The 13424-nt window shown below is 41.9% G+C and overlaps 1 protein-coding gene across 5 annotated transcripts in view; it reads left to right on the plus strand.

The window, feature by feature from the left end:
- The window catches only part of LOC142148299 (nuclear receptor ROR-beta-like), a 140039-nt gene that overhangs the window by 55730 nt on the left and 70885 nt on the right, over positions 1-13424 (plus strand). For all 5 annotated transcript variants that reach the window (XM_075204774.1, XM_075204775.1, XM_075204778.1 and 2 more), the window contains one exon: positions 8704-8789. In XM_075204774.1, coding sequence (XP_075060875.1) covers positions 8704-8789 — 86 coding nt within the window. The remainder of the gene's footprint in view (positions 1-8703; positions 8790-13424) is intronic.

Genomic DNA, 13424 nt, shown 5'->3' on the forward strand with positions numbered 1-13424 from the left:
TGCATGAGTGTAACTTCAAGCTTGGTGTCAGCTTCTATTTCCATTCTTAAAACAAAAAGAAAAAAGGTCTTGTGTTTTTGTTTTGCTTTTTAAAAAAAGAAAAACACGTTTTCACCAGCAATAGAGCTTTTGAACCTTTCATACATAGTCCTTGTGCCTTTTCTTCTATCAAATTCTTTGTTCATATATAAATTATCTACACAAAAGTGTCTTCTGGAATACTCTTGAGTCTTAATGATTCTACCTCACAAATCAATTTTCTAGAGTTTCAGCCTTAGTAAGCATTCATTTCATTTTTCTGCTGCTGTGTCCTATTGTATTTAGATTTATGCATAAATATTGTTGTTTTGTGTGTTATAGACACATTGCTGTGGTTCAGGTAAGGAAGAGGTTAACCGTGCCCCCTAGTCTGGCCCTTATATAATGGAGCCCACACAGTACTGAGCGCAGCTGTGACGTGGGATAGAGAGCAGAAGTGAGTCACTCGCAGGATGGGGGGCAGAGATCAATGAGGAAGGATAGAATAGAAATGGAGATACAGAAAAAGAAAGAAAAGGAGACAAGTGATGAAGAATGAGATACATGTGACGGTTGATAGATTAACTAGGATGAGAGAAACAGATCAATAATAAGACTGGGAAAAAACAGAAATTGAAATGTACATGGAATTATTTAAAATATACTTTACGAGTTTAAAAGCAGGGAAAATTGACATTGATAGCCCCCCATAAAACTCCACTTACATGGAATTCTTCATGTGAATATAATATTTAAATACTACCACATTACCCACTGGCATTTAGTACACATTCTTTGTTTCCGCATGCCAGAGGGCTGCCAGCCGGAGAAACTGGCTATTCTAGATGCCAGTGCCTAGAACTACGTCACTAAAAATGGCTCAAGGGAAGAAAAGAGGTGTAGTCAACAGCGTTTACATGTATGGTCAAGAAAAGCAATGAAAGTCGTACAATGGAAACATTCACTAAAATATAGGTGTGCTTGGTGGCAGCTCAAGAATTAAAGAGATGTTTCCAACCGAACATGATAAGACATCGGCACAGCTATAAGCTTACTGTATATAGCTGTGTCTTTAATAAAAAGGTAATATATAGTTCCAGTGGTTAGGATGTGGTCATTACAAGAACGTCTGAAATCGTCTGCACAACGTTTTAACAAATTGTTTATGTATTAAATACCCAACATACAACATTATTATATGTTCTTTATACATTGGCACTGCACTTTCCTTAGGGCACAGAAACATTTGTGTTATATGATTGAAGCAGCGTTGCTGTGATTAGATCTTATAAATTAGCACAAACAGTCATTTGCAAACCATAATATTAGCAGAATTGCAGTGCATCTTTATATGCACAAGTGCACCTGCTTGCGTGCCCACTAATTACATATGATGGCGAATGCCCATTACACATCCTCTAGATAAAGAACCATAAAATGGTTGGGTAAATTTGAAAAGGCACATGATGAGCACAGTAAAAACGTCACTTCAAAATCCAATTTACTTGCACTTTAGGGCCACTCATTTATTCATTTAAACTTTTCAGCTTTTCTCCTAATTTATCTCATTTAAATAATCCTGTCACACAATATGATATTTTGTATTTGTACTTTGTGTAAAATTAGGTTTGCTTAATCTGGAAGGAATGCTATTAATACACCAAAGTCCTCCCATCAGCAAGAGCAAACTTTGGTACCTTCAAAGTTGCTGCGATCTTGAACATAGATCCTTGCGGATCCCTGAAAGAATAAGCACACGTAAAAATATGTGCATGACGTTTCCACAGAGCATTTGTACTGCTGTTTTCTACTATTGCAGTTAATAAAATTACCTTTATTGTTATTAAATAGTAAAATACTGCCACCTAGTGGAGACACTAAATGTAACATGCTGTTTCATTATTAAAAGAGAATGAGCTGCCAAGTGTTATTTTTTCCTTTACTCATAGTGCCTTATAAATTATGTAGTTGTCAAAAATAAATGGGGATTAAACTTGCAATAATCTGGTTGTTCAGGACCTGTTGTGAAGAGCCTGATCATAGTACAGAGTATGGCCAAATGCACATCCAGGTCAAATGATACTCACATCGCTATGGAGGTGTGATGTCCCTAAGCAAAGTTCCATAGTTGCTTACTTTTGTAAAATTAAACAAATTGTCCAACCAAAGTCTTACCGTGTATGGACAGCTTATGAGTTAAGGAAGTGTATGAGTCCTATTTCCATTGCTATCAAATCTACAAACTAATTAGATTGTATGATCTAATCTGTTTACATTACAACATGTGTGGTGAGCATAGTTCTAAAATAGCTTTTTGTAATTTCGTTACCGTGCTGTAACTGCTTGTATAATCATGGTGAAATCAGAGACTTTATTAGAGACAAATTCCCTGTGGAACTCTATAAAACCCTTATTTCTAGGTTCTCCCTTATGCTTTTGCAGAATTGTAATAACATTTAAAGGTGATGTTCTTTTACATTGTTATTGTTTTTTAAACTTCTTGCCGCCCAAATAACTGAGTTGCCCCTGTCATTGGGGCGTGGCCCAACTAATTGCGTCAGTAGGCCCCAATTAGACAATACAAATTTTGGCCTGTTATAGCAGGGGTGGTGCCAGGATGATGCAACTAGTCCCGCCTCCACCCACTTCACCAACGAAATAGGCACGATTCAGGAGATTGGCCTGCTCCCTGCTCTCCTAGTAGTCGCCCAAATATTTGTGAGTCTCTCGGACATTCTGGGAGAATAGGTAACTATGGTTGTACCTTATGAGTAGAACAGAGATCATCATCATCATCATCATCATCATCATTAATTTATATAACGCCACTAATTCCGCAGCGCTTTATAGAGAACTCACCCACATCAGTCTCTACCCCATTGGAGCTTGCAGTCTAAATTCCCTAATATAGACACACACTCACACACAGATAGAGAGGGAGAGACTAGGGTCAATTTTGATAGCAGCCAATTAACCTACCAGTATGTTTTTGGAGTGTGGGAGGAAACCGGAGCACCCGGAGGAAGCCCACACAAACACAGGGAGAACATACAAACTCCAAACAGATAGCCTGGCCCAGATAGAGATAGGATCTTACAGCACATCCTAGGTTTAAGCACTTCACTCACTGTTCAGAATATGTTGACCTTGATTTGGTAGCAGTGTTATGTATAGTATTATCCATCTACAGTCACATAAATGCTTACTGCTTTTTTAAGCTATATACCTCTTCTTGGTTCTATCTCCAATTTACCATCTCTTACTTTATACTATTTTGCAAGCCTAGGAAAAGATGGTCCGTATTTGTTTCTTTATGCTATTAAGGTTCATTTGGATACACAAATTGATTGTGGGTATTAATTGGTCATATAACGGTTTTTGAATTTAGCAGATGATAATAAGCAAAATTGACTTTATATGTCTGTTAGCGAGAGGCTGACATTCTAGGAGTAAATGTACCAAGCTGCGATTTTTTTGGGCAAATTAAAATCGAACTACAAGTGCCAGCATGCACATGAGCACTTGTATTGTCACAAGTGTGTACTTTACATGACAACCCCATTTTGAAATATAAAGTGTTGCCACAACATAAAAATATAAATATTGGCCCACTTATAATGAAATAGTAAACCAGTATGATAACATTATTTTTTTTTATAAAAGAAACCCTACACATTATTTAAAATTAAATTTGAGCCCTTATTTATTCTTAAAATAAATTGTCCCCTATAAGAAAATTCCTAATAATTTTTGCACCTCTACAGCAAGAAAACTTTTATTATGCCTCCTGTTATATTAGCATTGCCCTGCAGTGTAACAGTGATGTGTTTGCTAATCTCACCTATAGAAAGCAGCTCAGCAGAAAGCAGTGTTGTATCTGGCAATTTTGAACTCAAACTCGGGCATGTTTGCAAAATCGCAGCTTCATACATTTGGCGATTTGTATAGCTAGAGCATACTTGACAACTTTTCCTCGTTGGCTTCAGGGAGATCCTGAGGGAGGTGGGCGTGTGCGGGCAGGCCTTGACGAATCATATTTGTTTGGCCCCACCCCTAAACGATTGTCACAATTTTGGCCAATTACAGCAAGGAGTGGGGCTAAGTTGACCCAATATTTGTGTCATTAAGCATCCCATCCCCGCCACTTATCTATTGCGGGGGCGAGAACCAGGAGGTTGCCTTGCTCTCCCGGGAGGTCTCCCAGAAATTCTGGAGTCTCCCGGACATTACGGGAGAGTAGGCAACTACGCGTTAAAGAAAAGCAACTAATGAATCTCTAGAGACTGAAGTGTCTTTTACATTTCTGTCTCCATTACTGAAGTCATATACAAAAGTGGAAGCTGCTCAAATCAATTTATAGGCCATAACAGGTGCTTGAAAGGGTGGGGTTATCCTGCAAGGAAACTACACACAACATTTTTTCCCCCAGCACACTGCTATAGCCAGCAACAGATCTGCCATTTCTACTGTAGATAAAAATGCAAAAGTCTTTGTTGCACACATTTGCAAATGTATGTTTAAGCCATCCGCCACGCCAAGGCGCTTTTGCGAATAGGATGGTCCTACTCTAAACAATGAGAGTCCCATATATTTGGGCCATACATATGTGTTTTTAAATTGAGAGCCAACTTACCAAAGAGGTACCCCAGAAGCCTCCAAACAGCAATTCAGTGCCAGTACCCCCTCTCAGCTACTGACACCAACATGCCTCTCAGACAAATACAAAAGTGGAAGCTGCTCAAATCAATTTATAGGCCATAACAGGTGCTTGAAAGGGTGGGGTTATCCTGCAAGGAAACTACACACAACATTTTTTCCCCCAGCACTCTGCTATAGCCAGCAACAGATCTGCCATTTCTACTGTAGATAAAAATGCAAAAGTCTTTGTTGCACACATTTGCAAAATGTTGTGTGTAGTTTCCTTGCATGATAACCCCACCCTTTCAAGCACCTGTTATGGCCTATAAATTGATTTGAGCAGCTTCCACTTTTGTATTTGTCTGAGAGGCATGTTGGTGTCAGTAGCTGAGATGGGGTACTGGCACTGAATTGCTGTTTGGAGGCTTCTGGGGTACCTCTTTGGTAAGTTGGCTCTCAATTTAAAAACACATATGTATGGCCCAAATATATGGGACTCTCATTGTTTAGAGTAGGACCATCCTATTAGCAAAAGCGCCTTGGCGTGGCGGGTGGCTTAAACATACATTTGCAAATGTGTGCAACAAAGACTTTTGCATTTTTATCTACAGTAGAAATGGCAGATCTGTTGCTGGCTATAGCAGTGTGCTGGGGGAAAAAATGTTGTGTGTAGTTTCATTACTGAAGTCATGTTGTCTTACCTGTTGGTCTTTGATTAAATCTTGGTCTTCATGAAAATGGCCACCTCCATAGGCATCAATACATGGACATAGGGACACAATTTCTGAACTGTGTCATCATGCCACAGATGGCGAAGCCAACCACGTCTTGTACTGGCTCAGCTTCAGGGAGAATGCCAGATTCTTCAGGGAGTGAGGGAGATCACCCCTATTTCAGGGAGTCTCCCTGGCATTCAGGGAGAGTTGGCAAGTATGAGCTAGAGTGGCGAAAAGTCGGGACTGCGATTTGAAGCAATTTTGAGAATGGCAATTTTGAAAGATGTAAGGACCCTCGAGGAGATGTGCCTTACAGGGCGACTAACTCCTGATATGTAGGAACTTGCCACAATTCGCGTGGATGAGTGGACACTACCTCTGTTCCATATCAGGGAGTTCTCTGTACGCTCACTAATAACACCTAAGAGGAGAAACAGTTAAACCGAGCCTACCAGGTAAAGGCTGTCCGAGAACACGGCAATGAACAAGGACACTCAGTCCAAGCTCACTTGCCGCCTCCTCACTTTGCTCTCGCCAAGGCACAGGGGACTACAGGCACTTGAGACCAGGAACAGTCCCGCCTCAAGTACCTCGCACACCACTCGGTGAGGGCCTAACCGAAAGGGGGAATCGAACGTGATACTGGGACACTCCCACTTCCGATCCAGTTCTCTTGCACCTCCCCGACACGTGCGGATGACAAGGAACACACAGCCTCCCTCTGCACTCTCAGTGAGACTAAGATATGCAACACAACGCTAAATTAACTACAACAGCGACCCGACCCTAACAACGCTCTAATGGTCGGCAACGCAATTAAGTCAAACAACTATAACTAATTAGGTGTGGTGCACTAACGGAACTACTCACTAAGCACTACGGGGAACACCAGCCGGTGTTCACGGACTATACCGGAGGGCGGTTCCTAACCCCCCTCACCCAGGTCTAACGAAAGAGACTGTCTCCTTACTATGGGGTCACCCACGGACCCTAAGGACCGGCTGCACCAGGCCCGACTGAGACTCAATGGAACAGCCCACTAACCCAGGGGCCAACTGCCGCACGGAACAGCCGATCGAAACTGAACCGCCCGACTGCCTGTACCCGGGTATCGAACATGTGTCCTTACACCCGGAATCACAAGATAACCTGCACGGAACTCGGGCTTGGGGACCCCCAACCAGAACCATGGGCCGCCCCTGGAACTGCATTGAGCTGTGCTGCACTGCCACTGACTCACTCAATCACCCCTCTGGATACCAGCATAAACCCAGGGACCTAAGGGACGGGAAAAATACGTATGTTCTTCCCTGACTGTGTAAGCTGGTAACTACACTTGTCCCCAGAGTACGGGTTAGTACAGAACAACACCGGACACAAGAGCCTACCTTTAATGGCGGCCTGACGTCTTGCACCTGGAAACAATTATGTAGCACACCCCAAAATACAGTAATACAGACAATACTCGTCGCACAGACAGAATAAATACAGTAATACAGCACTTTGTACGCTACTAACCAGAGCACACAGCTGCTAGCCAACCAGCCGGTTGCTACAGCACCAACAGGAGCCTCCGCTCTACTGTACCTCCTAACGTTAGTGTGCTCACCTCACACAGGACCGCGCCTACACTCACAAGGCTCTCGGGCCTCTGTCACACCACCAGGGCCTTATGCCCTACACACCATGGGCCTCTGCCCAGCTACATACAGAGCCTTGTGCTCTGTCTATGGGCCTTAGCCCCCTCTCTACCTCAGGGCTCTGAGCCCACTAACTAGGGCCTTGTGCCCTGCTACCTAGGGGCAATGCCTACTTAGGCCTTGTGGCCTCCCTAGCTACTAGGGCCTTGTGCCCTTCCACAGCCTATGAACTATCAGCCCCTACTTAGGCCCTGTGGCCTTCCTATGGCCTCTAGGCCACTACCTACCTAAGAGCCTTGTGCACTTATACACCTGGGGCTCTGAGCTTCCCTAGCTAACAGGGCCTTGTGCCCTTTTACCACTTTGTGGCCTTCTGGCCCACTACTTTACAAGTGCCCCTAATTTACTGCTCCACGGGCCTTGTGCCCAACCGTGTCCGTGGGCCTAGTACCCGAGTGTATGAAGTAGGGATAGACTGTGGGCGTGGGCCCGGAAGAGGTGGTATCACAGAAGGGCCTCACCTGTTACCTGGTCTTCAGGGATCTTCTCCAGGCTCCTCTCCCCTCTGCCGCCGCTTCAAGGCTCTGCCGCTGGCTTCCTTTCTTGAGCCTGTCGGTCTTCTGGTGGCAGAGGCGCTCTTAGCCCTGACAAGGGCTCTCTACCACCGCTGATGATCTTCGCCGGCTTCTTGTCTTCTTTTCTTGCACATGCAGATCTCCGGGGGACGTCTTCTCTGCTCTCTCTCCGCCGTCGAACTGAAAATGGCGGCACGCGCGCACCAACTTAAATAGTCAGCGACGCGCTGACGTCATTCCGTAGCGTCGACGCGACGCTACGCGATTACGTGGCGGGTCCTGATTGGCCCGCCGCCGCGTAGCTTAAAATGTCCGGGAGGTGAGCCCTGATTGGCTCACCGCCCCGGCCGAACAGAGGGGACCGTCGCCACCCAAAGACTGACGAAGGCCCCTAACAGGTAAGTCCTCCACAAAGAAACACTTCTCTGGCAATTTTACATCAAATCGCCAGTTAATAAATCGGCGATTTTAAACTCACCCTAGAAAATCGCTGCTTGATACATTTACCCATTAGTGTATTACTAATTGCCCCATTTACCCCATTGGCACTTTTGTTTCTTTAGTTAAAGCTTTTTTGGCCTACTGCAAGCCAACGGTCTCAAGTCATCTAACATTTGCTGTTTTGTATATATTGTAGAAATCACCAAATAAAGACTCCTTGGTCCAGGCTTCTTAATCAGTAGCTGTTTTATTTGCAGCATAAAACAGCACAGCATAAACATATAGATTCCAGGGCTTCCTGACTCACTAGCTTAGTCCACTATCCCTCACTATTTTCCGGCTGCTAATCAGCATCGGAAACCCCGCCCACCAGGTTCCACATCCTCTTATATATACACACACACACACACACACACACACACACACACACCATAGCAATCACATCCATGTCGTGCACCTGTGTGTCTTTGAGCTGTGGAAAAGACTAAGTGGAAATTTAACACTGTCTGCAGCCTGTACCTGCAAAACTCTCTGGGATTTTTACCTCTCCCTATGTGGGAGAGGTGTGGCAAATAACCCTCTTATATGTATATTGTTACAAATCAATTATAATATATATTATTTTGTGTGGTGAATATATATGTCATAAAATAAATCCTCTGTTTTAATCTACAGCACAGATAGAAGTTATCCCTTGTAAAATCTGTGGAGACAAATCATCTGGAATACACTATGGTGTAATTACCTGTGAAGGTTGTAAGGTAGGTGTCCTCTATCTTGTTGTACTAGAAAACTTGACTTGCCTATAAACCAGTGTGGATTTATAACTGTGAAAAATAGAGTGTTGTGATAGATATTTGAGTTACATGGATTCAGTGGATGTAAATAAATTTTGATATTTTGTCAGTCCTGTGTATATATTGTCATAAGATCGGGTAGGGTTAGACGGCTGCACTTCACACGCTTCAGTCAGATAAATCACACTAGTCCAGTGTTTTGGTTCAACTAGCCTCGGCTAGATTTATTCTACCAGCATTATAAATAAACAAACAAAAACAAAAGTGCTAGCCTGTCTGGCCTCTAAATTAACACACAGGAGCACACTCTCACATGTGACGGACCTTGTGTCCCACACACATACAAAATATAGAATTTACTGGTTACCATTTGCAGTGTCTCTCAGGAGGCATCCAAACTCCTCCCCATATCTGATAGACTGGTTGAGCTGCCTTGCAGCATTTACTACCACCTGCATGTACAACTCCTGACTACCCTGCACTGATACAGGCAATTTGGAAGACCAGGAATGGGCCTTTATAATGAATCCCACCCTTCTCTCTCCATTCATACCCCAGGGACCAATATACCGAATTTTCCTGTAGCTGAAAATACTCTTTGGGAAGCTCCTTTCCTAGGGTTAAAGCATACAAGACAAAAAGCCTGGGACATATACCTCTGCCATTCACCACCTGCCCAATGCTACTGTCATTATTTTTTATTTTTTTATTTCAAAGATTTATAACAAATTACAACTCAGATCCATCTGGCGCATATTCATGAGCCTTTCTTGTGCCATATTATAGTGACTATTGAAAGAGAACAACTGAACAGAGCAAAAGTTGGCGTCTTTTGCTCTGTTTCCTCTATTATCCACTGTATATTTTTGATCTCACCTAATTTTTTGATCGCTCCCGAGTTTATTATAGGCAGATCGCATATCACATATCACATATCTGTGATCTAGGTGATATTTTTTTTGAGGTTATTACTCAGCTAATCTCTACTTTGGTGTCCGCAATACAAGATATCTGGCGTCTGGCTTTAGACCATCTAAGCTTTCTTTTTGGTGCCATAATCTATTGTTACTCAGAGATTTCCCTAATTCCAGATCACTCCCCTCCTTTTTTAATAGGCAGGGACTTTTCACATATACTGCGATCTAGGAGAAATAATCAGAAGGATATCACTTCATCTATCCTCCATTGTGGCACCTTATACATAGATTACTCAATGTAACCCTTTTGTGATTAGAATTATCTATTCAGAGATATAAACCTTCTATAAATATCCTTATGTAAATATATTTTTTTCACCACTAAAATTTCTTACTATCAGCGGACTATATATAACTTATCATAGGATTATATTCTGATTTGTATAGAGGCAGCAGAGCTATGTAACTTTATTTTGCAGTTTTAACTCATGACTAAGCACATTTTAACTTCTTCTTCATGTGTTTAATTATTTTGCTCCAAAAATCTGACACTTTCCATTTTTTAATGCATACCTAATAAAAATAAGAATTAAAAAATAAAAAAATCATCTGTTATCACGGAGTGTCCCAATGTTAAACACACTTTCTGTCTCACTTTTATATTCTAGTTACTGACATACAAAAAAAAGTATTCTAGTGACTGATACACAATACAGAGACACTTCCAGTAAGACATCTAATACAGGCATAAATATTACTATTATTATTTTTATTATTATCATTATTATAATAATAATTATTATTATTATTATTATTATTATTATTATTATTATTATTATTAAAAAAATGTATGGTGCCATAGTGCTTCACAGAACCAGACATTGGGGGAAATCAAAGAATACATAAATTGGAGCATACAAGACAGACAAAATAAGGTAGCATTCCAGAAATTAATTTACAATGTTGGGTCCTGGGTCCTTGATTGATTTACAATGCAGATCCAGGCCTATGATTGCTTTACAATGCAGACTTCAGTAGCGTACTTACCTAATTTGCAGTTTCTCACTGCTCAAAGCACCACGCCACCTCTACTGTGCTGCAATGCTGTCATACTCACCAGATGGATTTTGTTTGTTTATATCGTCAGACATCCAGAGTACCAGAAGCATTTTGATTAATGAATGGTTAAAGGTGTTCACCAATAACAGGAACCATCTACTAGGCATGACTGTTTCTCAGCCGAATTGAGACATCAGTTTGTGGAAAAAATATGAGCCCCTTCTCTCCCACTCTCATGACATCTTCATGAGACTTCACAACTCTTCACTATCATGAATATTGGCTTAGCCCACAAACCCTTCACGTAATGTAAATGATAGGTGTTCTTGTCAGTAGGAGAATACAACCGAATACCAGTCCACTTTGACCACTGCTGACTAGTATATTTGAGACTTGACGTTTTAGAACTATAACAAGAGAAAAATAAAATAAGTGCAATTAATTACTTTTTACCTGCAGACATAAATTAAAATACATCAAAAAGCGTAGCACTCAAAGTTTCACTTTAAAAGCTTATATTTTTGTGCCTGAATTCACTCCTGAAACTAAATTAAAAAAAAAAACAGAAATGTCTCAGTATAACTGGGTGCTAGAGATAATGAGTCAGCTGGATAAAGAACATGATATGCCACAGGAATGACAGTGCTATTATGAAGGAAATTCCACATTCAATTGTTTTTAACCTGTTAATGTTGATATGAAGGTAATGTCATTTGGTTGAGAGGATACATTTTAAATATTTTTTGCTGCTTGTTGCCATATGAAGATCAGATGGATGGGATAAAAATAAAAGGTAAAAGACATGTTTAAATATCCATTTAGTGAGCTATTGCCTCCCCCACTCCCACCTTGCCCCCCTCCGCTCTATACTCAATGCGGCTCCTCTCACGCCGCTCCTCCTCCGCCTCTCCACTTTGTCTCGCCTTACACTGGCTCCCCTTCCCCTACAGAATCCTTTTTAAACTCCTTACCACCACTTACAAGGCTCTCTCCCAGTCTACTGCCCCTTATATCTCTAACCTCCTCTCCATTCACACTCCTGCCCGCTCCCTGCGCTCGGTCAATGATCGCCGCCTCTCCTCCACACTGATCACCTCTTCCCACTCTCGAATCCAAGACTTCTCCCGTGCTGGCCCCCTTCACTGGAACGACCTCCCTCGCTCCATCCGTCTCTCTCCCAATCTGTGCTCCTTCAAACGGGCACTTAAAACTCACCTGTTCCTTAAGGCCTACCAACCATCCATTTAACCTCTCATCTCTTCTGCTCATCCTCCCTTGACCCCTCTTCTCTCTCCCCTTTGATTCACTGGCTCCCTTTTGTGCCTGACTTTGTTTACCCTCCCTTAGGATGTAAGCTCAAATGAGCAGGGCCCTCTTCCCTCCAGTCTCCATACCTGTTCTTCTGCTCCGTCTCTACTGTATCTGCCCTCCAGGAGTTTCTGAAGTACTGGTACTGTGTGTTTATTGTTCTGTACTGATCTACCCTGTATAGTCTACTGTATATTCTACTGTTTGTACTGTGCGCTGCGGAAACCTTGTGGCGCCCTACAAATAAACAATAATAATAATAATAATTGTGGCTGAGGATGGCATTAACAAAACAGTGTGTACCACCTTAATGCATGACAATTTGGCACTCCTAACGTGGGTTGTCGCATGTGGCAACCCCATTAATATAGAGGGCAAAGTGAAAACAAGCTCTTACGCCAGCTGTAACATCCATTTTCTCCAGCAAAATGGATGTTTGCCCTTTGATAAATCAGCCCCTGAGTTGTTCATGGGCCAATACTATGTACTTGCATCCCAGGCTTCAATTTGCTAGCCAGCCCCTGGAGTCAACCTGTTATGGAAATCTCCATATCTTCATATGCAGGAAGGCAGATACAATTTTACAATACAAGCTATTTTGTTTCTCAGCCACAGAGCAAGAATTTGTCTGCTTTGAAGTGATAGTTGTGAATAATATTTAGCAAACTCCATTCTGACCTAAAATTTTAACATTTTCAGACAGGTGAATAGTATAAAAGAAATAGGCTAATATGTTGTTATAGAACCATTTACATAGACATTTTGTTACAGGATAATTTTTTAAATTATCCTTTAGTGCTAATGTGATACAAGAATATTTCACTTCTTAAGTAAATTTATGGGAATATAAAAATCTATTAATAATAGCATAGTTTGTTAACATTTTAAATCACTTTTGAATAAAAGGGAATTTATTACTATTCGTTCCAAAAGATCCACAATGTGCTTAAAAGTCAGTGGTTATAATCTATGTTATAATCTGTTATAATCTATGTTATTGCTCAGTTCATCTTGTTATGGACAGACCTCAGGGCAACAAACTCTGTGGCGGTCAAATGCCTATTTATAAGTACCTTCAGAGTCCAAGACTTTTCCCGAGCTGCCCCCCTGCACTGGAATGACCTCCCTCACTCCATCCGTCTCGCTCCCAATCTGTGCTCCTTCAAACGGGCACTCAAAACTCACCTGTTCCTGAAAGCCTACCAACCATCCACTTAACCCCTCATCCACTCTGCTTGTTCTCCCTCCTCTCCCCTGGTCCCTTTTTTCTCCATTGCATCACTGCCTCCCTTCGTGCATGTTTTGTCCACCCTCC

The sequence above is a fragment of the Mixophyes fleayi genome, chromosome 1 (assembly GCF_038048845.1).
Source record: "Mixophyes fleayi isolate aMixFle1 chromosome 1, aMixFle1.hap1, whole genome shotgun sequence".
Taxonomy (NCBI): domain Eukaryota; kingdom Metazoa; phylum Chordata; class Amphibia; order Anura; family Limnodynastidae; genus Mixophyes; species Mixophyes fleayi.